This window comes from Oncorhynchus kisutch, unplaced genomic scaffold, assembly GCF_002021735.2.
Source record: "Oncorhynchus kisutch isolate 150728-3 unplaced genomic scaffold, Okis_V2 scaffold1158, whole genome shotgun sequence".
Classification (NCBI taxonomy): domain Eukaryota; kingdom Metazoa; phylum Chordata; class Actinopteri; order Salmoniformes; family Salmonidae; genus Oncorhynchus; species Oncorhynchus kisutch.
Genome location: NW_022263103.1, coordinates 16,463 through 44,113, shown reverse-complemented (window position 1 = coordinate 44,113; position 27,651 = coordinate 16,463). Strand labels below are relative to the sequence as shown.

The 27,651-nt window shown below is 41.8% G+C and overlaps 2 protein-coding genes across 3 annotated transcripts in view; one reads left to right on the top strand and one right to left on the bottom strand.

Moving 5' to 3' along the window:
- The window catches only part of LOC116352759 (CD209 antigen-like protein C), a 37,380-nt gene extending 11,691 nt beyond the window's left edge, over positions 1-25,689 (top strand). The window contains exons 1-6 of one of the 2 annotated variants that reach the window (XM_031817811.1): positions 22,348-22,883; positions 23,162-23,263; positions 23,368-23,547; positions 23,649-23,791; positions 23,907-24,010; positions 25,311-25,689. In XM_031817811.1, coding sequence (XP_031673671.1) covers positions 22,799-22,883; positions 23,162-23,263; positions 23,368-23,547; positions 23,649-23,791; positions 23,907-24,010; positions 25,311-25,461 — 765 coding nt within the window. In that variant the 5' untranslated portion in view covers positions 22,348-22,798 and the 3' untranslated portion in view covers positions 25,462-25,689. Of the gene's footprint in view, positions 1-22,347; positions 22,884-23,161; positions 23,264-23,367; positions 23,548-23,648; positions 23,792-23,906; positions 24,011-25,310 lie in introns of those variants that run through there. The other variant, XM_031817810.1, reaches the window with a different exon arrangement.
- On the bottom strand, positions 11,886-13,736 carry LOC109876382 (ecto-ADP-ribosyltransferase 5-like). Its single transcript, XM_020468806.2, has 2 exons — positions 13,503-13,736; positions 11,886-12,909 (listed from the first exon to the last, which is right to left on the bottom strand). The coding sequence occupies exons 1-2, from the start codon at positions 13,578-13,580 to the stop codon at positions 12,160-12,162; spliced, it is 828 nt and encodes a 275-aa protein (XP_020324395.1). The 5' UTR covers positions 13,581-13,736; the 3' UTR covers positions 11,886-12,159.
- Positions 25,690-27,651: the final 1,962 nt, after the last annotated feature.

The window sequence follows — 27,651 nt, the reverse complement described above, 5'->3', positions numbered from 1 at the left end:
GGGGGCAGTATTTTGATGTTTGGATGAAAAACATACCCAAATGAAACTGCCTATTTCTTAGGCCCAGAATCTAGAAAAAGCATATAATTATCCAATTAGGATAGAAAACACTCTAAAGTTTCCAAAACTGTCAAAATATTGTCTGTGAGTACAACAGAACTGATATTGCAGGCGAAAACCTGAGGAAAATCCAACCCGGAAGTGCTTTTTTTCCTGAAAGCTCTCTGTTCCATTGCCTGCCTTCACTCCATTTAAAGGGATATCAACCAGATCCCTTTTCCTATGGCTTTCACATGTTGTGAACAGTCTTTAGACATAGTTTCAGGCTTTTATTCTGAAAAAATGAGCGAGAAAGATCACATTGTGTCATTGTATGCCTGGGTGCCAGCAGCGTTTTGCTTTCGCAACAGCTTGGAGCAGACATTTTCTCTCTCTCTCCTATTGAAGAAGGTACAGTCTGGTTGAAATATTATCGATTATATAGTGTAAAAACAACCTGAGGATTGATTATAAAAAACTTTGACATGTTTCTACGAACTTTACGGATACTATTTGGAATTTTCGTCTTCCCGGTCGTGACCGCTCGAGCCTGTGGATTTCTGAACATAACGCGCCAACCAAATGGAGGTATTTTGGATATAAAAATAATCTTTATGGAACAAAAGGAACATTTATTGTGTAATTGGGAGTCTCGTGAGTGCAAAGATCCGAAGATCATCAAAGGTAAGCGATTCATTTTATTGCTTTTCTGACTTTCGTGACCAATCGACTTGGCTGCTAGCTGTTTGTAATGTTTTGTCTACTGAGAGAGATGTCCTTACATAAACACTTTTTATGCTTTCGCCGAAAAACTTTTTTGATATCTGACATGCCAGGTGGTTGCTGCAGTGTGTCTGGGGCTGCTGTGTGTTCTCCTACTGGCTGGGATCATAGGCCTGTCTGTCCAATGTAAGTCTACAGTATATCTATACTAAACAGCAATATAAACGCAACATGCAAACATTTTTAAGATTTCACTGAGTTACAGTTTATGTCAGTCAATGGAAATAAATTCATTAGGCCCTAATCTATGGATGTCACATGACTGGCAGAGGTTCAGCCGTGGGTGGGCCTTGGAGGGCATAGGTCCACCAACTTGGCAGCCAGATTCCAACTACTGGGGAACCAGGCCCAGCCAATCAGAATGAGTTTTTCCCCACAAAAGTGCTTTATTACAGACAGAAATACTCCTCAGCAGCCTCCCTCAGATGATCCAACAGGTGAAGAAGCCCGGGTGTGGAGGTCAGGGGCTTGCGTGGTTATACGTGGTCTGCGGTTGTGAGGCCAGTTGGACGTACTGCCAAATTCTCTAAAACAACATTGGAGTCAGCTTATGTTAGAGAAATTAACATTAATTTATCTGGCAACAGCTCTGGTGGACATTCCTGCAGTTAGCATGCCAGATGCACGTTTCCTCAAAACTTGAGACATCTGTGGCAAAACTACACATTTTAAAGAGGCCTTTTATTCTCTGCTGCACAAGGTTCACCTGTGTAATGATCATGCTGTTTAATCAGCTTCTTGATATGCCACACCTGTTAGGTGGATAGATTATCTTGGCAAAGGATACATGCTGATATGATCTATTTTAGTAAGCAACTTCGTCTTTATTGTTGTTGCAGACCGCAACGTCTCAAAGAACTCATCTGCAGAGAGAGACAAGCTACAGAACAGTTAAAACTACCTGACTAAAGAGAGAGACCAGCTACAGAACAGTTACAACAACCTGACTAAAGAGAGAGACCAGCTAGAGAACAGTTACAACAACCTGACTAAAGAGAGAGACCAGCTACAGACCAGTAACAACAACCTGACTAGAGAGAGAGACCAGTTACAGACCAGTTACAACAACCTGACTAAAGAAAGAGACCAACTACAGACAGAGATATTTTCTTAGCGGGAGGCTTACCAATTGCAGTGAGTAAACCTACAGTAACAAATTATCATTCATCCAACAAACTGTATAGTGTGTCTGTATTCTTTCATTAAGTATCCAGGGTAATAAGTTGAAGGAAATTCATGTTATATTCTTGTAGAACAAACCTGTCCTGAAGGCTGGCAGAAATTTGAATCCAGTTGGTACTTCCTCTCTGAGACGACTGAGAAAACCTGGGAGAAGAGCAGAAAGGACTGTCTGGAGAGAGGAGCAGACCTGGTGATCATAAACAGCAATAAGGAACAGGTGAGAGTGAGAAAGAAAGAGATGGGTAGAAATGATCAAACATAAATATATATTAATCTTTCTCAACAGGAGTTTCTCTTCAACCTCAAGAAGGCAGTCTGGATTGGTCTGACTGACTCTGTTAAGGAGGGGACCTGGAAATGGGTGGACGGCACCCCACTGACCACAGGGTGAGAGATGATAACTAATCTGTCAATAAGACATTCAACCTTTTTCTATAGAGGTAATTGTCATTGATGGCAGGCAACAAAGTTAAATATGAAACATGTCTGTATATTATTTAGAATTGCGATGTTCTGGCCTCCCGGGTGAAAGTCATGTGCCATCAGAGACTCTGGGTTCGAGCCCAGGCTCTGTCGTAACCGGCCGGGACCGGGAGGGCTTGGTCGGTAGGGATGTCCTTGTCTCAAGGACAGTGCAGTGCGCACAGTGCGCGCTAACCAAGGTTGCCAGGTGCACGGTGTTTCCTCCGACACATTGGTGCAGCTGGCTTCCGGGTTGGATGCACGCTGTGTTAAGAAGCAGTGCGGCTTGGTTGGGTTGTGTATCGGAGGACGCATGACTTTCAACCTTCGTCTCACCCGAGCCCATATGGGAGGTGTAGCAATGAGACAAGATAGTAGCTACTAAAAACAATTGGATACCACGAAATTAGGGAGAAAAAGGGGTAAAATTCACACACACACAAAAAAAAGATTTGCGATGTTCTAAGTTATGTCTGGCTGTTTTTAACCATGTAGGTACTGGTATTAACCATGATATCTGACTGTTTTTAACCCTGTAGGTACTGGTATTAACCATATCTGACTGTTTTTAACCCAGTAGGTACTGGTTTTAACCATGATATCTGACTGTATTTAACCATGTAGGTACTGGTATTAACCATGATATCTGACTGTTTTTAACCCTGTAGGTACTGGTATTAACCATGATATCTGACTGTTTTTAACCCTGTAGGTACTGGTATTAACCATGATATCTGACTGTTTTTAACCCTGTAGGTACTGGTATTAACCATGATATATGACTGTTTAAACCCTGTAGGTACTGGTATGACAAACAGCCTGATAATGCAGGTCCTACTCAGAACGAGGACTGTGCTGAGATACGTAATGACCAGCTTCCTCTAAAGGCATGGAACGACTTGTCATGTGACAGCAAACTCAACTGGATTTGTGAGAAAGCGTTGTAACATCACCATGACAACATACTGCAACACATACAGTAGAAAACAGTGCACACAATTTCCTCCTCCATTCTCTCTCTCTCAAACCCTCACCCACTCATATATGCATGCAAACATGTTTGTAGTATCATACTAATAATAAAAGGCTGACTTATTTCCTGTTTGTAGATTCTTGTGTTCCAGAAGAATGTTTGACACAGAGTCAACATGAAGTTAGTACATTTGACTTTGTTCACACTCTGCATCGCGTGCACTTCATCAATCCAATTCAAATATATTCTTCTTACTTACTACAGATAATTACCCCAATTTAGACCTGGTGGAAACATTCTCAACAGTACCATTCAATCATTGCATACATTGTATAGGAGTTGACTCCTGACCTCATGTTGCGTCAAATGCTCATATTTGATGTTGTTCCCCTACATGGGCCCCAAAAGAGGGAAGTGAAGTGGATATTTTCAGTGGTTCAACCAGCTGTCACTCAAAAACTCCTCAACCAATCAGGTTCATTAAAGAGAAGAGGGCTGCGGCCATTTCCCCACTATGATCTAAATATTCCTGGTATGATTGTGTCCTGTCCATCATCACAAATAGCAAGTCCCATTCCCTGGACAGGAGGACTGTGTTGAGATATACTCTGGACAAGACGACCATGGTGAGACATGGAATGATTTATATTGTGCTGCAGAAAATTGTTTCACAACAACCACTATAACAATCTCTCACACACACACACACACACACACACACACACACAAGTACTTACACAAGTATGCAAACTTGTTCTATTAGCATACCCATGTCCTTTTGTTATTACTTCCCTAGAGTTACCACCCACAGCAGTCAAAAAGACAGAGAAACACAGATGACTCAGAGACAGAGATATCACTAGAAGCAGAGACTTAATGTAAACAGAATTCAGTTTTATTTCATTAACTAGGCCAGTCAATTAAGAACAAATTCTTATTTACAATGACAGCCTACCCCAGCCAAATCCTAACCGGGACGACACTGGGACAATTGTGCAATTGTGCAAAGGTCAGTGATCCAGAGGGGTCAGGGGCAAGCAGAGTGGCCGGGCAGGCGGGCTCAGAGTCAGGACAGGCAGAGTGGCCAGGCAGGCGGGCTCAGAGTCAGGACAGGCAGAGTGGCCGGGCAGGTGGGCTCCGAGTCAGGACAGGCAGAGTGGCCAGGCAGGCGGGCTCAGAGTCAGGACAGGCAGAGTGGCCAGGCAGGCGGGCTCTGAGTCAGGACAGGCAGAGTGGCCGGGCAGGTGGGCTCCGAGTCAGGACAGGCAAGGGTCAAAACCGGGAGGACAAGAAAGGAGAGACTGGGGAAAAGCAGGAGCTGAGAACACAAAACGCTGGTTGACTCCTACAAATAAGACGAACTGGCAAAAAACAAACAGACAACACAGGTATAAATACACAGGGGATAATGGGGAAGATGGGCGACACCTGGAGGTGGGTGGAGACAAGCACAAAGACATATGAAAAAGATCAGGGTGTGACACCAAGAGAAAAGAGACAGCAGACACTGCTCCTAATATTGTACCAGGAGACCAGCACTCAGGTAACACACACTCAACCCTATTAAAGGAGAAGGTCCCTCCCTCAGGATTGTATTATCCAATGTGTTTTGTTAAGGAAAGATGAATGGTGAAAAAGCCCATAGACAAGTCTGATATAACACAATTTTACCTCTATGATGAGTTAATCTCTCACTTTAACCACTAGGTGGAATCATCACTTAACAATTCAGTACTGTATCCAACAATCAACATGAGAGAGAGAGAGAGAATGGATGAATGAATTAATTAATTAATGAATGAATGGAGAAAGTTGTGTGCACTGTAGGCTACTGTATGTGTTACATGTTGTTTTCTGTGTCACAACAACAGACATTTATCAAGGGGGTTAAATCAGTCAGTCATGTCTGGATCGGTCTGACTGACTCTGTTAATGAGGGAACCTGGAAATGGGTGGACGGCACCCCACTGACCACCCTAAGGTAAGAGACTACTGCTCTAAACTTGGGTTGGTGAGTGGGGTACCATCCACCCATCTCCAGGTCCCCTCATTAACTGAGTCAGTCAGACCAATCCAAACATGACTGACCTATTTAACCCCATTGATAAATGTATGTTGTTGTGATGCAGAAAACAACATTGTTAATACAAAGTTTTCTTTCTCTCATCTGCCTTTTATTATCACTAGGTCTGCTCCTCTCTACAGACAGTCCTGTCGGCTCTCCCTCCAGGTTTTTTTTTCTCAGTAGAGAAGAAGTACAAATTGGAGTCAAAGAATCTCCAAAACATAACATGGAATCATGACAATTGTGGCACAAATCATAACTGGATCTGTGGTCAATAACCTACTGTGACAACGTTCTCACTCACTCAAAGGTTGAGGGTTGGATACAGTTCTGAATGGTTAAGTGATGATTCCACCTAGTGGTTAAAGTGAGAGATAAACACAACAAATAGGTGAAAGAGTTGTATTACAGACTTTCCTATGGGCTCTTTCTCAATTATCAGTCCTCAATTCCTCCTGGCATCATCTATCCTCTTCTCCTTCTCAAAGCCCATTGGAGTGTGTACAATCCTAGGGGATGAGCCTTGGACATTCTCCTCTTATAGGGTTGACCTATGTAGGTCTACTGTACATTAAATCTCTGTTTCTAGAATTAATGTGGAGGTCTTCCAACATGGCCGCCAGGAGGCGTCGTACGTCAGCTGCAAGCCCTCTATACGTTAAGTCTGATTCTAGTGATATCTCTGTCTCTGAGTCATGTGTAGTGTCTCTGTCTGTGTGACTGCTGTAGGTGTAAACTCTAGGGAAGTAAGTATGTAAGTATGCTAACACAAAAAATAAGTTTGCATACATGTGTGTGATTGTATGCATGTGAAAGACACAGTGATTATTGTTAAAACATTTTCTGCAGAACAATATAAATCATTCCCTGTCTCTACATGTTCATCTTGTCCAGAGTATATCTCAACACAGTCCTCCTGCCCAGGGAATGGGACTTGCTATTTGTGATGATGGACAGGACACTATCATACCAGGAAGATATAGATCATAGAGGGGAAGTGGAGAACAAAGACTAGCTGTTAACATATATTAAATATCATATGTAACAGCCCCAAGATAATTCAGGGAGTTACCAGAACTCCTCCTTCCTTTCACCTTTCTGCTGATTTGGACCCTCTGTTTACTCCCAAATATACATCAACATGTTCAGGAGGTCCAGGACTACAAACATGGGTCATTATAATGTCCAGACAATATATGTGACACTACAAACTGTTCCAAGTGGATGGGTGGGGTAGTCTTAACCAGTGAGGATGAGATCATGACGTAATTGTCCGCAGCTCTCTTCTCTCGCAATGAACCTGATTGGTTGAGGAGTTTGAGTGACAGCTGGTTGAATCATTGAAAAGATCCACTTCGCTTCCCTCTTTTGGAACACATATTGGGGAACAACAGTCAAATATGAGCATTTGATATTGTATGTAACTTGACAACAAAGACTGACTGTCAAAGATTATTAAGTAACATCCTTTGATATCTCTTCTAAACTCATTGATTAGTGACAGAGTCAACTCCTATACAGTGTATGTAATGGTGGTTTGGTACTGTTGAGAATGTTTGCACCAGGCCTATATTGGAGCATGTAAGATTTTTGCAATTATGACCATTGTATTTGAACTGAGAGTCTAATGTGCACAAACTAATTTCATGTTGACTGGTAAAGAGGAAGCTACAATGTCAGCAAGTGAGGACTTTTATTAATATGTTAATACAAACAAATACAACATGTGTTGGTTTGAGACAGAGAGAGACAGAGACAGAGAGAGACAGAGAGAGACAGAGAGAGAGAGAGACAGAGAGAGAGAGACAGAGAGAGACAGAGAGAGACAGAGAGAGAGAGAGAGAGAGAGACAGAGAGAGAGAGAGAGAGAGAGAGACAGAGAGACATAGAGAGAGAGACAGAGAGACATAGAGAGAGAGACAGAGAGACATAGAGAGAGAGACAGAGAGACATAGAGAGAGAGACAGAGAGACATAGAGAGAGAGACAGAGAGACATAGAGAGAGAGACAGAGAGACATAGAGAGAGAGACAGAGAGAGAGAGAGAGAGAGAGAGAGAGAGAGAGAGAGAGAGAGAGAGAGAGAGAGAGAGAGAGAGAGAGAGAGAGAGAGAGAGAGAGAGAGGAGGAGGAAGTTGTGTGCACTGTAGGCTGCTGTATGTGTTACAGTATGTTGTCATGGTGATGTTAAACCACTTTCTCACAAATCCAGTTGAGTTTCAGGTCACATGACAAGTCATTACATGCCTTTAGAATACTCAATATCAGGCTGATGTTGTGGAGACCAGTACCTACAAAGTTAAAAACAGTCAGATATCATGGTTAATACCAGTACCTACAGAGTTAAAAACAGTCAGATATATCTTAGTTAATACCAGTTAAAAACAGTCAGATATCATGGTTAATACCAGTACCTAGAGGGTTAAAAACAGTCAGATATCATGGTTAATACCAGTACCTACAAAGTTAAAAACAGTCAGATATCTTAGTTAATACCAGTACCTACAGGGTTAACAACAGTCAGATATCATGGTTAATACCAGTACCTACAGGGTTAACAACAGTCAGATATCATGGTTAATACCAGTACCTACAGGGTTAACAACAGTCAGATATCATGGTTAACACCACTACAGGGTTAACAACAGTCAGATATCATGGTTAACACCACTACAGGGTTAACAACAGTCAGATATCATGGTTAACACCACTACAGGGTTAACAACAGTCAGATATCATGGTTAATACCAGTACCTACAGGGTTAACAACAGTCAGATATCATGGTTAACACCAGTACCTACAGGGTTAACAACAGTCAGATATCATGGTTAATACCACTACAGGGTTAACAACAGTCAGATATCATGGTTAATACCACTACAGGGTTAACAACAGTCAGATAGCATGGTTAACACCACTACAGGGTTAACAACAGTCAGATATCATGGTTAACACCACTACAGGGTTAACAACAGTCAGATATCATGGTTAACACCACTACAGGGTTCAATAAAGGCTATATTTAAAAAGAATACACAGAGGGCAGAGTAGAAATCCATGGCATGTTGGCACATTTCTCTGTCACCTTCCCATTAGGGATACGAAGGCAGACCATCTGTCTGCGTTGCAATGTAGACTGCCATAGTGGTAAAAAAAAGGATTGAGGGTAACAAAACTAAACCTAATCAAGGCACCCTTCACTCTTTCATGTAGAAACGACCTCAGTTCACAACTCTTGTCCTGTAAGTTCATGACTAGTCCGGGGTCATTCTGAGTGACTAACTTCAATTCAATTGATTTGATGTCCAGTTCAAGGGCCCTGATAGTCTCTTTAACTTCAATACGAGACAGAGCAGTATACTGTTGACAAAACATACGTATTTGGGCTTCACATCCTGCCACCATAGTCATAAGGACTAAAAATTCCATTTAATAAACTGTCCATTTTTCCCAAAACATCAACAACCTTTTACAAAACATGACATGTAATAACATTAAAATACCAATAAAGTGATGACCTTTGTGGACAGGACAAGTGGATATCAACAGTCATAATATGGTGATCAGAAAAACCCACAGGAGTAATGTCACACCATACACCCTGTCTAACCTTGCTGCACTGCACTGTTGAAAAGTTTGTTTCTGTTGGAGAGTTTGTCCGCTCTCCCTCTCTGTCGTGGTTAGAATGCATAGTTCATTCATGTCGTTATAGAATAGATGTTTCGGCGGTTGTCGGTCTTCGCGTTCAATGATACCGAATTCCTAGCTGCAGACTAGTAAATTAATATCAAAGACTTGTTATTATTCTGTCTGTATTTACAGTCTAAGAGTTTAACCACGTGGTATGGTTAAAAGATTCAACCATCTACTCAAACCTTGGCCCTCTCGTGGTAAGCTGGTCTGCAACCTTTAGCCATCTCGTAATTGAGGTAAGCTCAGTCTCCTCTCAATCCTTTGCTCAATCCTACTTAAACCTTGGCCCTCTCGTTATCGAGGTAAGCTGGTCTGGTGATAGAAAACCCAGGTGGGGGTTTTATTCGGAAGAGCAGAAAAGGGCCTGTCCCAGGACGCCAGACCATAACTGTGCTCATGGGCGGTCCTCTGAGTTAGTTAAACTCCAAAGAGAATTGGAGTTTCCTTCAATAAACAGTCCAAAATCACATTACATAATATCATCCTCACTCATTCATCTTATACAAAAATTAGATGTAAGCCTCATATCTGAGGCTATTATATAAACAGCGTTATGGTAATGTAGCCGTATTGTCTCCCATGAGTTTCACAAAATTGTACCAAATGGACCAGTTCGTAGCTGGATTCTTCACCGATCTTTTATACATTCTCCAGAACATAAATATTGTTCGGGCCTCAAGTTCTGTGAGGTGGAAGAAATTCCTTTGTTCTCTCTATGAAACTCACTCTCTCTCTATACTGTGGCCATGAGGAGATAATCTCCTCCAGGAATTTACAACCTCTCTGACCACAGCAGCCTGGTTGTAGGAGACAGAGAGAGGGGGATGGTGCTCGCTGTACCCTAAGAGATCAATGTCATGACACTATGTGTCTCCTGTAGAAAAACTACATTAAGCCTTTTCTGTTTTATTACTTCTATTCCTGTCCCTTCCCCCATTAAGGGGTGGCAGGGTAGCCTAGTGGTTAGAGAGTTGGACTAGTAACCGGAAGGTTGCAAGTTCAGACCCCCGAGCTGACAAGGTACAAATCTTTCGTTCTGCCCCTGAACAGGCAGTTAACCCACTGTTCCTAGGCCATCATTGAAAGTATTACCACCACAAATTGGAATAACTAGAAAAATGTTGAAAAACATATTGCTTCAACTTGTTTTATTAATTTTAATATTGGGAGGGTCTGTGCATTTTTTGACAGTACAAGGGGAGGGTCATGTGTACATATTTTTTTTATGTTGTGGAAGGGGGTGATTTCATTTTTATTACGGCAAGTCAGTTATAATTATTTATATTTTTCTGTGCTTTCTTATATCTGACACGTTCGTTGTAAGGATCGGACCAAGGCGCAGCGTGAGTAAAGTTCCACACAATTTTTATAAATCGAAACTCACTGAACAAAACAACAACCAAATGAAACGTGAAGCTACTGATGTGCACTAAGGCAACTATACATAGACAAGATCCCACAACGCAAATAAGGAAAATGCTACCTAAATATGATCCTCAATCAGAGACAACGATAAACAGCTGTCTCTGATTGGGAACCATATCAGGCCAACATAGACAAAAACAAAAACCCCATGACATACAAAAACTAGAGTACCCACCCTAGTCACACCCTGAACTAGCCAAAATATATAGGAAAAACAGAGATAAAGGTCAGGGCGTGACAATATCTTGGACAGACAAACCTTTTTCCATTAGATGTTTTTATTTTTATTTAAATGTTTTGCCATTTATGAATGTGTTATTCAATGTGTTTCTGGGGACTATAGTAGTAGAGTTCCAAATCAAATAGCTACAAATAACTGCAGTATGTTAGCTTAGTACACCCTCCCCCCATTGTCAAAACAGATTAGTGTCAAAGTGGATAGACAGTAGGTTGTATGATTGTTCACTGCCTCCCTGTGGCCTCTGTTGTCTCTGTTAGTGAACTGAAAAGATTCTCGATTACTGAACCCCGGCCCCTCTCTCCTCCCACCCCTCTCACAACATTGGCAAGGTTCCAGGCTGACTACATTGCAAACACCTGACAGAACGCACAACTCCTGGATAGGTGTTTAACATATCAGTTAACCAAATCATATGGTATAGCAATCTGATGCTCATTTGTTGATGCGTTGAACTCAACTGCAATATAGTTGGCCTGGAACGAGACAGCCCTCTCCTCCTTGTGGTTGATAGATTGAGCTCTGGACCTACAGAAAACATCTAACCCTGCTACTGATCTCCCCTCCCTCCCTAATCTTTCTTTGAATCTAAATATCTTTGTAGCCACTTCTAATTATATCTGAGAACAAACACATTTACTTCAAGTGAGCTGACATTGATATCTTTATAGCAGATGTACAGGCAGTGTCACGACTTCCGCCGAAATCGGTCCATCTCCTTGTTCGGGCGGCGTTCGGCTGTCGACGATCCACTTTCATTTTCCATTTGTTTTGCCTTTGTTTTACACACCTGGTTTCAATTCCCCAATTACGTGTTCACTGTTTAACCCTCTGTTTTCCCCATGGTTTTTGTGCGTGTTTGTTTTGTGTATTTCGGTCCTTTGTGTGGGCTTGGTAGATCTACATGTATTTGGTAATGTTGAGTAAAGTTACTTTTATTACTCAGCTCTGTCCTGCGCCTGACTCCTCTGCACCAGCTACACCCAGACCCTTACAGGTGGTGGATAAATAGGACAGGAGATGTCATATTGCTGAATGCGTTTATTGGTTTTAACAAAAGCTGCAATGCACATGACAACAAATGCCAATTCACTGGCAGAGGAAATTTTAACAAACAATGTGTGTAGCATTTATTACAGGACTGGCCTGACAATCTGAAAGTTGGGAAAGTACTGCTTTTATTACTGAATATTTCCTGCATTTGTAGGTGGGAGCGATGATGGATGGGGATGCTGGGGGTTGAAATCAAATCTGCATGTCATATTTGATTGAAAGCAGAAAACTTGTTGCTGGTTTGATTTTATTCTCCTTGGAGTGGTCCAATCATCTGGCATTTCAGGTCACTTTTTCCTTTCTTAGTACTCTGCAGTTTGTAGACGACGTCACACCAGAGGTCTTTCTTGTCTCTTCTCCTCATCACCTTGGTGATTTTGAACACCTCGTAGGGGGGAATCAGCACTTCTTTCTCATGTGGCAGCTGAGAGTACTTCCCCAGTGGGGCACCAAAGTAGGTAGCGATCTCAAAACAGGATTTAGTTCCAAAACCTTTAGCAATTTTCTGGTCTAAAGAGCTCGAGGTGAACTGTCCAAATCGCATTATAGTTTTTCGGTCAGAGAAGAAAGTCACATTGGTTCCTCGGTAGGTATGGAAATGCTTTTTAATAAAGCGTTTCCAAAAATTGTTGTTCAGGATTCGTAAGGCATTGGTCAGAAGGAAGTGCAGGGAGTGGTACTGGAATGTTGTGGTGTAGCTCTCCTTTTGGGTACGAGTGGCAGTGTTGAATGACTTGTAAACGTTGGATGTTGCATTCACATACACCTGGATTGCCAGGGAATAGTTTTTAGACAGTTTTCCTTTTTCTTTGTAATGGTCCTCAGCAGCGGTCCAAGCCTGGTTGAAATCTTTGTTCTCTCCTCTCTCTTTTGGCAGGTAATAGTCATGCACCTTCCCACGCATCTTATCCTCACAGCCCTTGTAGGAGTCATCAACAGAGTCTGGAGCCATGTCTAAGGGGAAGTTGTATTTTGGATCATGCAGAGGGAGACTGACCTTTAGTGATTTGAGACAGAAATAGAGAAACAGGTGTGAAACAAGAAAATGCAGATATTATTATTAATGATGAGACAGCTGTAAGTCTGTTAGTTATTTATTTAGAGTTTAAGACGTTGCGGTGGGTGAGAGGTGCTGAGTTGACATAGAATTGTTTTAAGATGGTCATAGTATGGATCATTTAGCTATTTGATTTTGAATTTAAGACCCCTTTAGGAATCATAAAAGATATAATAAATAGTAATATGAGGAAGGAATGTTGGCCTTTCCTTCTAACCCTAAAGAAACACATTGGATAACACATTCATCAATGGCAGAAAGCAGTCAAAAAATGAATCCGGAAAAACATGGTTTTGAAGTGTCGGTCCTAAAGCTAGGAGATAAGAAAACTCAGGAAATGTGTTTATATTTCTTTACACATATATAACGCCTTTTTGGGGTAGGCACAAAACTACCTTCATACTTCAATTCATTTTTTAAAACCGGTATCTGTTACTTTCAGACGAGTCCCTTGACACTTAACTTTGTCCACACTAAAATTGTTCCTGTTATTTTGCTCTTTCACTCTCTCTCAAAATAGTGTAGCATCTTACCATCTTGGAGTCCACACCCAAAATCCAAGCCTGGACTAAATACATCAGAGTAAAGGTTAGGTTATTGTATCTTGCCATGGTGTCAAAATGTATTGGTCCAATGGCAACTTGTAATGGAGATTAATTGTCTTTTAAGATACAGAATCAGTATTCAAATGTTAAACTTTCAGGGGGCCTTTTAATACCAGTGCCCTTGTGGTTACTTTCACAGTACCGCCTCTCATGCTGAGAACAGGCACAAGTACCCCTCAAACACCATAGCACAGTTTAACGCACACACACACCAAATGACTTCTGAGAATTGTTTGTTCACACTTCTTCCATGCTGATCTACGTGTGAACATGACCAACACCAGCAACACCACTGCTGATACTGAGAAAAGTTTCCCATAGTAACAGTACAGAAAGACCCTTAAACCTCATCATCATCCTTCTCCTCTAACCAGGGACTGATTCAGGTCTGGAATACTAATAGCCAATATACCACTTTAATCAATCAATCACCCAGAATAATGGAAAGCAGCACTAAAGTGAAGCTTGAGGCCCCCAGTCCAGGGTTTCCCAACCCTCTCATCAGGGACCATCAGACATTTCACATTTTGGTTTTAGCACTAAACTGGCAAACCTGATACAGTCTACTAACCATCAACCCCTTGACTAATTGATGCAGGTGTGCCTGTCTGGCGAACTCAGCGGACAGGGTTGGGAAGTACTGCAACTACTGTACAGTGTAGTATGGAACCCTGGTCCTGGAGTGCTGCAGGCACTTCCCATTTTGTCATTTAACCGACCTGGAAGACCAGGTGTGTTGAATTTAGGCAATCACTGAATTGATCAGTTAGCTAAGTAGCTCAGTGTGGTCTGTAGTTGTGACAAAATCCTGCAGTACCTGCAGCACTCCAGAAATAAGTTGTTCCAGAGTTTTGTCTGCCAATCCTTCCTTTAGCTGGTGGAGTTAAATACTGCCCTCTTCTGGCTGCTGTGCAGAATGAACCATGTCTTTTACCTAAAGCAGTGTTTCCCAAACTCAGCCCACGGGCACCAAAGGGTGGTTTTGTCCTCTAAATCCAAAGTAAAGGAATGGACTTAAGAATATATACATTTTTGGATGAGCCATGTCAGAGCAGCATAGACTAAGATACAGTAGATACATATGAGATGAGTAATGCAAGATATGTAAACATTATTAAAGTGAGGTCACATTCTAACGCACACAGGGAGGAAACACCACATGGCTTCTGAGAATTGTTTGTTCACACTTATTTAATGCTGATCTATGTGTGAACATGACCAACACCAGCAACAACACTGCTGATACTGAATAAAGGTTCCCATAGTAACAGTACAGAGAGACCCTTATTAAACCTCATCATCATCCTTCTCCTCTAAGCAGGGACTGATTCAGGTCTAGAATACTAATAGCCAATATACCACTTTAATCAATCAATCACCCAGAATAATGGAAAGCAGCACTAAAGTGAAGCTTGAGGCCCCCAGTCCAGGGTTTCCCAACCCTCTCATCAGGGACCATCAGACATTTCACATTTTGGTTTTAGCACTAAACTGGCAAACCTGATACAGTCTACTAACCATCAACCCCCTTGACTAATTGATGCAGGTGTGCCTGTCTGGCGAACTCAGCGGACAGGGTTGGGAAGTACTGCAACTACTGTACAGTGTAGTATGGAACCCTGGTCCTGGAGTGCTGCAGGCACTTCCCATTTTGTCATTTAACCGACCTGGAAGACCAGGTGTGTTGAATTTAGGCAATCACTGAACTGATCAGTTAGCTAAGTAGCTCAGTGTGGTCTGTAGTTGTGACAAAATCCTGCAGTACCTGCAGCACTCCAGAAATAAGTTGTTCCAGAGTTTTGTCTGCCAATCCTTCCTTTAGCTGGTAGAGTTAAATACTGCCCTCTTCTGGCTGCTGTGAATGAACCATGTCTTTTAACTAAAGCAGGGTTTCCCAAACAGCCTAAGGGGCCCCAAAGGGTGGTTTTGTCCTCTACACAGCTGGTTCAACTAATCAGTAAACTTTGATCATGTGAAACAGTTGTGGTGAGTTCAGGCAAAAAACTAAAAGTGCACTCCTTTGGCTCCAGAGGACTGAGTTTGGGAAACACTGCCCTGAAGGCCTTTGGGTACATTAGTGTGTGTTTGGATTCAGTGGTCTCTCATGCCAGTGTATGATTGAGACAGTTTCCCAATATTCTAATACTGCTGGTTATGGTTGTTTCCTTTCCTTTGTTATTACTGAGATGTTAGAGACCTGGTAGGTTGACAGGGTTCCATTCCTTTGTTATGACTGAGATGTGAGAGACCTGGTAGGTTGACAGAGTTCCATCACATTGCATTCATATGGTGAGGTCTTTCAGATCTGTGGTGGTAACAAAAGGAAAGGAGACAGGGAAAGGAAGGTAGCAGGTTGAGACTGTTGGGATGTGACCTTAGTGATTGTGAACATAGTTGATGAATGTGTCAAGTTTATGCTGAGTCCAGCCACTATAGACAGCACATAATCCAACAGCCATAACTGTGTAGAGCGATGTGAGTTTGCACAGATCAATAGAAAATCAAATGAAATTTTATTGGTCACATACCTGTTTTCCAGATGCGATTGTGGGTGTAGCGAAATGCTTGTGTTTCTAGTGCCAACAGTGCAGTAGTGTCTAACAAGTAATATCTACCAATTTCACAACAATACACACAAATCCAAAGTAAAGGAATGGACTTAAGAATATATACATTTTTGGATGAGCCATGTCAGAGCAGCATAGACTAAGATACAGTATATACATATGAGATGAGTAATGCAAGATATGTAAACATTATTAAAGTGAGGTCACATTCTAACGCACACAGGGAGGAAACACCACATGGCTTCTGAGAATTGTTTGTTCACACTTATTTAATGCTGATCTATGTGTGAACATGACCAACACCAGCAACAACACTGCTGATACTGAATAAAGGTTCCCATAGTAACAGTACAGAGAGACCCTTATTAAACCTCATCATCATCCTTCTCCTCTAAGCAGGGACTGATTCAGGTCTAGAATACTAATAGCCAATATACCACTAATAAATCAATCACCCAGAATAATGGAAAGCAGCACTACAGTGAATATTGATGTCCCCAGTCCAGCGTTTCCCAACCCTCTCATCAGGGACCACCATACATTTCACATTTTAGTTTTAGACTAAGATACAGTATATACATATGAGATGAGTAATGCAAGATATGTAAACATTATTAAAGTGAGGTCACATTCTAACGCACACAGGGAGGAAACACCACATGGCTTCTGAGAATTGTTTGTTCACACTTCTTTCATACTGATCTGTGTGTGAACATGACCAACACCACTGCTGATACTGAATAAAGGAACAGTACAGAAAGACCCTTAAACCTCATCATCATCCTTCTCCACTAATCAGGGACTGAGTCAGGTCTGGAATACTGATAGCCAATATACCACTTTAATCAATCACCCAGAATAATGGAAAACAGCACTACAGTGAATATTGATGTCCCCAGTCCAGCGTTTCCCAACCCTCTCATCAGGGACCACCATACATTTCACATTTTAGTTTTAGTCCTAATCAGTCTACTAACCATCAACCCCTTGACTAATTGAGGAAGATGTGCCTGTCTAGTGGTCCCTAAGGAGAGGGTTTGAAAGTACTGCACCTACAGTGTAGTATGGAACCCTGGTCCTGGAGTGCCGCAGGAACTCTACTTATTGTGGTTGTTAGATTGAGCAGTACAGGGCTCTGACCTCACAGACATATGAAACTACTGACCCTGCTACTGCTCTCCATCAAGTTTATTTCGAAGCCATTAATAAGTGTCATTTATTTCTACGATTATTTCTTCATCTTTGTCAAACTTTGAATTTTTGTTTAAATATAAATATCTTTGTAGCCTTTTCTAACTATAAAACTGAGAACAAACTCATTTTCTTCAAGTGAGCTGAAATTGATATCTTTATAACAGATGTACAGGAAGTGGATAAATAGGACAGGAAATTTCATATTGCTGAATGCTTTTCTTTATTGGTTTTAACAAAAGCTGCAATGCACATGACAACAAATGTCAATTCACTGGCAGAAGAAATTTTAACAATCTAACAATGTATGTAACAATTAGAACAGATCTGACAATCAGAAAGTTGGGAAAGTTCTGCTAATGTTTTATTGCTGAATATTTCCTGCATTTGTGGGAGGGAGCAACAATGGATGGGGAAACCAAGGGTTACAATATAATCTACAATACAACACAAAATGTCATATTTTGACAGCATGCAGATAAGCTGTGTTGCTGGTTTGATTTTATTCTCTTTGGTGTGTTTTATTAACCATCTGGCATTTCAGGTCACTTTTTCCTTTCTTAGTACTCTGCAGTTTGTAAACTCTCTTGCTAAGTAGAGGCACAAGTACCCCTCAAACACCATAGCACAGTACACACACACCCACACAGGCAGGAAACACCACATGGCTTCTGAGAATGGTTTGTTCACAGTTCTTTCATACGGATCTATTTGTGGACATGACCAACACCAGCCACAGTCCAGGGTTTCCCAACCCTCTCCCCAGGGACCATCAGACATTTCACATTTTGGTTTTAGCACTAAACTGGCACACCTGATTCAGTCTACTAAACCCTTGATGCAGGTGTGCCTGTCTGGGGAACCCAGCAGAGAGGGTTGGAAAGTACTGCACCTACAGTGTAGTAGAAAACCCTGGTCCTGGAGTGCTGCAGAAAGAGGTTTGTCTAGTCAGATCTTAGTCTGCCAATCATTCCTTTAGCTTGTGGAGATAAATACTACCCTCTTCTGGCTGTTGTGCAGAATGAGCTGTGTCAAGTATCTAATGGCCTCTGGGTACATTAGTGTGTGCTTGGTTTTCAGTAGTCCTAATCTGACACACCTGATTCATTCTACTAACCATCAAACCATTGACTAATTGATGCAGGTGTGCCTGTCTGGTGAACCCAGAGAAGAGGGTTGGGAAGTACTGCACCTTGTAGGCAACCGTGGTCCTGGAGTACCGCAGGAATGTTTTTAATTTAACCGACCTGGAAGAACAGGCTGAAGAGAGAGACCAGCTACAGACCAGTTTCAACAACCTGACTGAAGAGAGACCAGCTACAGACCAGTTTCAAAAACTTGATGTAAGAGAGACCACCTACAGACCAGTTACAACACAACTGAGGAGAGAAACCAGCATATTACCAATATGATTTCCTCTTTATACCATTAGTTATTTCCTCCGATTCTAGCTTCCTGCATACCAGTAGTTGTTTGACAAATCAACATTATATTAGTACATTTGACTTTGCCCACACTCTACATGTGGTGCATTTCATCATTTCAAATATATTATTTGTACTTTCCACAAATATTAGAAAACCCAGAGTATATTGACTGGTGAGTCAATCTAAGGAACACAATAATCTCTCTCTCTCTCTCTCTGAGTGCTACCAGCCTTCTCCTCCAATGGGCCAGGGTTAATGGTCTAGAAGCATGGTTTCGATTGCTCCAATAGTTATGTTTCGGTACTGCAGTCTAACGGATGCTAGGCCGAGAAGTCAGATTTGAAAATGTGTAAGAAGACACTTTAGTCATCACCTTTGTGCACAAAATATCCATTGAATTATTTGGACAATTATCAGAGGCAGATTAAAAAATATATTAAAAAAAGAAGGAAATTCATCCAATGTCTTCCATGTTTTTGGATGACGTAATGACGACATCACTGCTCGCGCTGCTCCCAGGGAGCACTGAGTGCTACTGTGCATGTGATGGTGGGCTGAGTAAACCGGATGCAACCCAGATATACACGTGATTACCTTGATAACAACGGGTTCTTATTATACCCGACTCTCCTCTGACTGCCCGTTAGCATGCAGCTCCTCAAACTGGCAGCGCTCTGCCAACCTCACTGATGGTGTCAATGAGACAGGCATCGTCTGCATCACCCTATGCCAGGGCAACGGGACCCTCAACATGTCTAGGGCGGTAGGCCCCAGGGCCGAAAAAAATGACCCTGTGGACTGCAGCTCCAACTGCTGTTCAAAGGTAGAACTGGTGGTAGTGGACAGGACAGGCAACGTAGGTGTGTGTCTGGGCTCAGTGAAGAACTCTGTTGGGGTGGATGTGAGCTCTACATCCCAGGACCCCATTTCCATTCTAAAGGCTAAGTCCATAATTATTACCAACTGTCACCAACACTACAGCTGTACTTGTAGTTAGTACTCCGTCCACCAGAGGGCCACCTTTGACTCTGTCCCTGTATCTAAGGATCTGTGTGATGCTTTCTCTCCTCCTGTGGAATAGAATAGAGCTGTAGAGTTGTATAATAGTTAATGTAGGTAGATGTCATGTGGAACAGTGGAATCAGTGCAGAGAGAGTTGTGTCATTAGATGTAACCAGTATGTTTATGTTATGTTGTACTGAAAGACAGGGTGGAAATATTAACATTTTGTCATAAAACATGTGAAGGGTTTTTATTCTTTAATTTCCCTTAAATCTGAAACTATGGAGATGTTGTCAGAGCTTCTGCTTTTTCATTCTGAGTAATTCTTCACAGTCAGCATAGATAGAACAAAGACCTCTATGGTCATTGGTGGCCGGTCACACTTTGGGGGAAGATTTCCCTAGGTACAGATCTAGGATCTTTACTGTCAAGTTACAGATAAGCACAATGTAAAATGCTCATATTTGACTGTTGTTTCCCTATATGGGCCCCAAAAGGAGGGAATTGAAATTGATCTTTTCAATCAGTCAACCAGTTGTCACTCAATCTCCTCGACCAATCAGGTTCATTAAGAGAGAGGGAGGCAGGTCTTCTAGCAGTTAAGATTGTTTGGCCAGAAACCGAAAGGGTGCTGCATCAAAATCCCGAGCCGGCTACGTGAAAAACTGTCGATGTGCCCTTGAGCAAGGCATTTAACCCTAATTGCTCCTGTAAGTTGCTCTGTTTAAGAGTGTCTGCTAAATGACTAAACTGTAAATGTAGAGGAGAGCCCCGGGGGTTACTGTTATCATCTCATCCTCACTGGTTAAGACTACCCACCCTCAATATCCACTTGGAGCAGTTTGTAGTGTCAAATCTATTGTCTGGACATTATAATGACCCATGTGAAAAAAGTGGTTTAACAATAACCACTGTAACAATCTCTCACACGTACACATGCACACAAGCTTGCAAACTTGTTGTATTATCATAGCCACAACTACCCGTGTCATTTTGTTGTTACTTCCCTAGAGTTAACACCTACAGCAGTCACACAGACAGAGACACTACACATGACTCAGAGACCGATATCACTAGAAGCAGAGACTTGACGTATAGTGGGCTTGCAGTTGACGTACGACGCCTCCTGGTGGCCATGTTGGAAGACCACCACATTAATTCTAGAAGCAGAGACTTAATGTATTGTAGCGGTGTTTATTTGAGAGGGGTAAAGAAAGATTTTGGTCGGGCGCCAGGCAGGTATTAACCATGCCGAAAGGAAAATAGTAGAATAGAGAGAACCACTACCAGACCCACACACATCAGCAGAAGACACCAACCTCATACAATAATAACGGCAGAGCAATTTAACAGCAACTTCATACAAGAAAGAACCCAGCCATCAACAGAGGACTTGCAATAATCTGTATTATCTTCCAGTGGCTGAGTGCAGAGGGTATGAATGTGGGGGGTGTTCATAGACACAACAAAGGCCTTAAAAATGTCCACAATTTTCTCAGCCACATGTCATTAGTACACCTCACCTCAATACAGTTCACATAACAAGGTAAGAGACTACTGCTATAATAACACTGACCACAGTGGAAGAAGTAGGACTGATGATCTGTGTTGTTCATACTCTAGGTTCTGAGAGAGTGGTCAGTCTAACTCTGTGTTCTACTGCAGGTATTGGTTGAGTGGAGATCCTAATGATGGTGTAGGTCAGACCTGTGTTGTAGTACATTACAGGTCATCAGGCCAAGGAGAGTAGTGGGACTATCAATGTTCCAATCCAGACTACTGTCTCTGTGTGAGAACTTTGCTGTTCTAGGAACTCTAGTCTACGTAAATGATGGTATATTTGATGATATATTTTGTGGCACTCTAAACTAGACGTTGGAGTGAAGAGCACACACACACACAAACGGAAAATGTTCATAGATATCCCTCATTAGCCATTGTTAATGTTAAGATGTATAGTTCACTAGGTAGCATTGCATGAAGGCAATAGACTAATATGTCTATATCTCTATCAGGTAGGCTAGTAGTTACAGCTTAATGGTTGGATACAGTACTGAATGGTTAAGTGATGATGTCTAGTAGTTATCATGTTGATTGTCATGATGAATGGTTAAGTGATGATGTCTAGTATGAGAGGACACACTGCACGCCACACACACTGCACGCCACACACACACACACTGCACGCCACACACACACACACTGCACGCCACACACACACACACACACACACTGCACGCCACACACACACACACACACACTGCACGCCACACACACACACACACACACTGCACGCCACACACACACACACTGCACGCCACACACACACACACACTGCACGCCACACACACACACACACTGCACGCCACACGCAGCCACACACACACACACTTAAAGTTCCCCTTTTAAACCTCTGATAAAGATGCAGACAAAGATTTCCCCCACCAGCTCCGAATAAGTCTTCACACTGATGTCACACATATAGATAAAAAAATACCCTTATATGGCCATCGACGGCCGGTCACAGAGTAGACATCACGTGACTTCTGTTTGAAGGCTGGGGTGTCAAAGCCTCAGTAATGATCTATGATCTATGTGCAAATTTACTAAGTCCAATCTTTTATCTGATAATTGAAGTGATCATATATTTTATCTTGAATCAAGTAAAACATATTTCCATTAGAAGCTATAGTGGGGGGAGTCATGTGGTGGCCAGTGACGTGTTGATTTGACAGTTTCCCCTTCACAGTGGATGACTGTTTAAGAAATAGTCATTACCCTAAGTCACACAAACGCAGGACAGTGCAGGGAGAAGACGCAGGACAGTGCAGGGAGAAGACACAGGAAGGTGCAGGGAGAAGACGCAGGAAGGTGCAGGGAGAAGACGCGGGAAGGTGCAGGGAGAAGACGCAGGTATAGACATACATTAGATTTGAGGTCAGAAGTAGAAGTTACTGTATTTGACCAAAAGTGAGTTAAGATTTCAGAGGGAGTTTATGGAAACTCAGATGGAGTTGAAGACGATGAGCCTGATGCAATGAAGAACACAGACATTGATGGCCAATTATATGCCAACGTAAAAGCCTTCAAACCTAGACCAAGAGATGGAGTTGTTGCTTCAGGTAAGATTGCACTCATGCTCTCACACACACACACGCACATACACACATGAACATACACACACACAGAGAGAGCGGGAGAGAGTACTGGGGGAGGCGGTAGGTCGAGACACAAGATGGCCAGTAGAGGGCGATGCAGGAGCAGATGTGACACACATAAATTACACACACAATACATTAAAACAGATTACCCTGTTGTACTAGACCTTTATTTGTCCCAATCCTGGATGATACAGTCAAACATAATACCACAGATCTTACTTTAATTATTTGTGATTCAGTACATGTTCAGTGGTGGAGGAGACCCTCTGGAGTTGCTGCAGTGTGTCTGGGGCTGCTGTGTGTTCTCCTCCTGGCTGGGATCATAGGCCTGTCTGTCTACTGTAAGTTTAGTATGTTTTTACTGAGACCTAAGTAGCCTACTTAATCATACTTATCCATAAAAGGTTTGGTCGTTACATGTTTGAATAACTCTTGCCTTAAACAGATGGAGTCATTGGTCATCACAACTCAACAGAGAGAAACCAGCTACAGACAAGTAACAACAACCTGACTAAAGAGAGAGACCAGCTACAGACCAGTTACAACACCCTGACTAAAGAGAGAGACCAGCTACAGACCAGTTACAACACCCTGACTAAAGAGAGAGACCAGCTTACCAATTGTAGTGAGTTAACATTCATCCCAAGCACCTTATTGTATGTCTGTATTCTGTCATTAAGTGTCCAGCGTGATACATTGAAGGAAATACATGCTTTCATCTTGTAGAACAAACCTGTCCTGAAGGCTGGCAGAAGTTTGAATCCAGTTGGTACTTCCTGTCTACTGAGACTAAAACCTGGAAGGAGAGCAGAGAGGACTGTCTGAAGAGAGGAGCACACCTGGTGATCATAAACAGTGATAAGGAACAGGTGTGTGAGAGAGAGTGAGAGTGACAGACACAGACAGAAAGAGAGAGAAGAAATGACATTGCAGGGTTAGATATGAGAAAACATATGAATATATACTTATCTTTCTCAACAACAGGAGTTTCTCTTCAAACTCAAGAAGAGAGTCTGGATTGGTCTGACTGACTCTGTTAGTGAGGGGACTTGGAAATGGGTGGACGGTACCCCACTAACCACCCCAAGGTAATACACTACTGCTCTAATAACACTGACCACCCCAAGGTAATACACTACTGCTCTAATAACACTGACCACCCCAAGGTAATACACTACTGCTATAATAACATTGACCACCCCAAGGTAATACACTACTGCTCTAATAAACACTGACCACAGTGTAAGGAGAAGGACTGATTCTCTGTGTTGTTCATACTGAACTGGTGCACCAGCACTGACCACCGAGTAAGAGATGATAACTACTATGACAATAAGGATCCAATTTTCAGTGCATTCAACCTCTATCCCTACAGGTCATTGTCATTGGTGGTATTCAACAAAGTTGAATTTAGCTGAATAATGTCAGTATATTATTTAGGATTGTGATGTTCTGTGATATCTGACTTAACCCTGTAGGTACTGGTATTAACCATGATATCTGACTGTTATTAACCCTGTAGGTACTGGTATTAACCATGATATCTGACTGTTGTTAACCCTGTAGGTACTGGTATTAACCATGATATCTGACTGTTTTTAACCCTGTAGGTACTGGTATTAACCATGATATCTGACTGTTATTAACCCTGTAGGTACTGGTATTAACCATGATATCTGACTGTTTTTAACCCTGTAGGTACTGGTATTAACCATGATATCTGACTGTTATTAACCCTGTAGGTACTGGTATTAACCATGATATCTGACTGTTTTTAACCCTGTAGGTACTGGTATTAACCATGATATCTGACTGTTATTAACCCTGTAGGTACTGGTATTAACCATGATATCTGATTGTGTTTAACCCTGTAGGTACTGGTATTAACCATGATATCTGACTGTTTTTAACCCTGTAGGTACTGGTATTAACCATGATATCTGACTGTTTTTAACCCTGTAGGTACTGGTATTAACCATGATATCTGACTGTTGTTAACCCTGTAGGTACTGGTATTAACCATGATATCTGATTGTGTTTAACCCTGTAGGTACTGGTATTAACCATGATATCTGACTGTTTTTACCCTGTAGGTACTGGTATTAACCATGATATCTGACTTAACCCTGTAGGTACTGGTATTAACCATGATATCTGACTGTTTTTACCCTGTAGGTACTGGTATTAACCATGATATCTGACTGTTTTTACCCTGTAGGTACTGGTATTAACCATGATATCTGACTTAACCCTGTAGGTACTGGTATTAACCATGATATCTGACTGTTTTTAACCCTGTAGGTACTGGTATTAACCATGATATCTGACTGTTTTTACCCTGTAGGTACTGGTATTAACCATGATATCTGATTGTGTTTAACCCTGTAGGTACTGGAATGACAATCAGCCTGATAGTGGAGATCCTAGTGGGGAGGAGGACTGTGTTGAGATACATAAAGATTGGATCTTTCCACTTAAGGCATGGAATGACATGCCATGTTACTGGAAACTCAACTGGATTTGTGAGAAAGTGGTTTAACATCATGACAACATACTGTAGCCTGCAGAGCACACAACTTCCTTCTTCATTCTCTCTCTGTCACACAAACTCTGTCTTGATCTCGCTCACACACTGCCTCAATCCCAAACACACCCGTACACAGATTGTCGCAAGCACACATGCATACACGTACACACACGCATGCAAATGCACCTATTATTGTATTTGTTTGTAGTATCTTATTAATTAAATTATTTCCTGATTGCACCTTCCTGTGTACTATTCATTTTGTTTCACACATCAAATATAATTTGAAATTAGTACACTTGACATTGAGCATGAACATAAATTCCAGTTCAAATCATTCTAAAGAATATATTCTAATTTTGTCCTGGTGATAAAATTCTCAACATTACCAAACTACCATTACATACACTGTATAGGAGTTGACTGTATCACCGATCAATGAGTGTAGTAGAGTTATAAAAGGATCTCAAATGATGTTACTAAGTCATCTTTGACCGTCAGTCTTTGTTGTCAAGTTACAAACAATATCAAATGCTCATATTTGACTGCAGTTATCATATAAGGGTCCAAAAAGAGTGAAGTGGATATTTTCAGTCAAACAGCTGTCACTCAACATCTCATCCTCACTGGTTAAGACTACCCACCCTCAATATCCACTTGGAGCAGTTTGTAGTCTAAAATCTATTGTCTGGACATTATAATGACCCATGTTTGTAGTCTTGGACCTCCTGAACATGTTGATGTATATTTGGGAGTAAACAGAGGGTCCAAATCAGCAGAAAGGTGAAAGGAAGGAGGAGTTCTGGAAACTCCCTGAATTATCTTGGGGCTGTTACATATGATATTTAATATATGTTAACAGCTAGTCTTTGTACTCCACTTCCCCTCTATGATCTATATCTTCCTGGTATGACAGTGTCCTGTCCATCATCACAAATAGCAAGTCCCGTTCCCTGGGCAGGAGGACTGTGTTGAGATATACTCTGGACAAGATGATCATGTAGAGACAAGGAAGGATTTATATTGTGCTGCAGAAAATGGTTTAACAACAACCACTAACAATCTCTCACACGCACACAAGCTTGCAATCTTGTTGTGTTAGCATAGCCACAACTACCCGTGTCATTTTGTTGATAATTCCCTAGAGTTAACACCTACAACAGTCACACAGACACACAGATGACTCAGAGACAGAGATATCATTAGAAGCAGAGACTTGACGTATAGTGGGCTTGCAGTTGACGTACGACGCCTCCTGGTGGCCATGTTGGAAGACCACCACATTAATTCTAGAAGCAGAGACTTAATGTATTGTAGCGATGTTTATTTGAGAGGGGTAAAGAAAGATTTTGGTCGGGCGCCAGGCAGGTATTAACCATGCCGAAAGGAAAATAGTAGAATAGAGAGAACCACTACCAGACCCACACACATCAGCAGAAGAGAGTGCCTAGTGTAGCCTGTTCACCAGATAGCCAGTGGAGAGAGAATACACACCATATTAAACCCACATCACAGGGGTAACCCCACCAAGAATAATGGCAGAGCAATTTAACAGCAACTTCATACCAGAAAGAACCCAGCCATCAACAGAGGACTTGCAATAATCTGTATTATCTTCCAGTGGCTGAGTGCAGAGGGTATGAATGTGGGGGGTGTTCATAGACACAACAAAGGCCTTAAAAATGTCCACAATTTTCTCAGCCACATGTCATTAGTACATCTCACCTCAATACAGTTCACATAACAATACACAACTTGCAAACAACCTCCCTTTTCACTAAAATGTCCACCAAAATACTTCTGTCAGGGCAATAATAGTCCAGCTCTAATGAACTTCAATGGGAAGTGCATTTGAAAAATAGAGAGTCTGTTGCAGGGTAAAGCACTGGAACGATAGAGGGAAGAGAAAAAGAGATATCTTAGCTGTGGTCTTCAGGCATGCCGGTGTACTGTCTGACTGCCCGATGGTTTGTATGTTAAAGCTTCACAACAATGTTGCTACTAATCCATGATATCCATAACCGTTGCGGTCCCAAACGAAAACAACCACGACCTAGAGCGATCACACCGATGATTGAGTTAAATACTTGATCAACTACACGCGCTGAAAATAAAGCAAACTTCTGCAGCACAGCACACACAATCAAACTGTCGCGCCACCCAAGAGCCCCTCCCCAAAGAGCTGAACGAGCTGTCTTTATT

What these genes read in the sequence shown, in the direction of transcription:
- LOC109876382 (XM_020468806.2), bottom strand. Translation starts at nt 13,580, where the DNA reads ATGGCAAGATACAATAACCTAACCTTTACTCTGATGTATTTAGTCCAG. An exon ending in TGGGTGTGGACTCCAAGATG is followed by an intron (nt 12,910 to 13,502) that starts GTAAGATGCTAC and finishes AAATCACTAAAG; the next exon opens with GTCAGTCTCCCTCTGCATGA.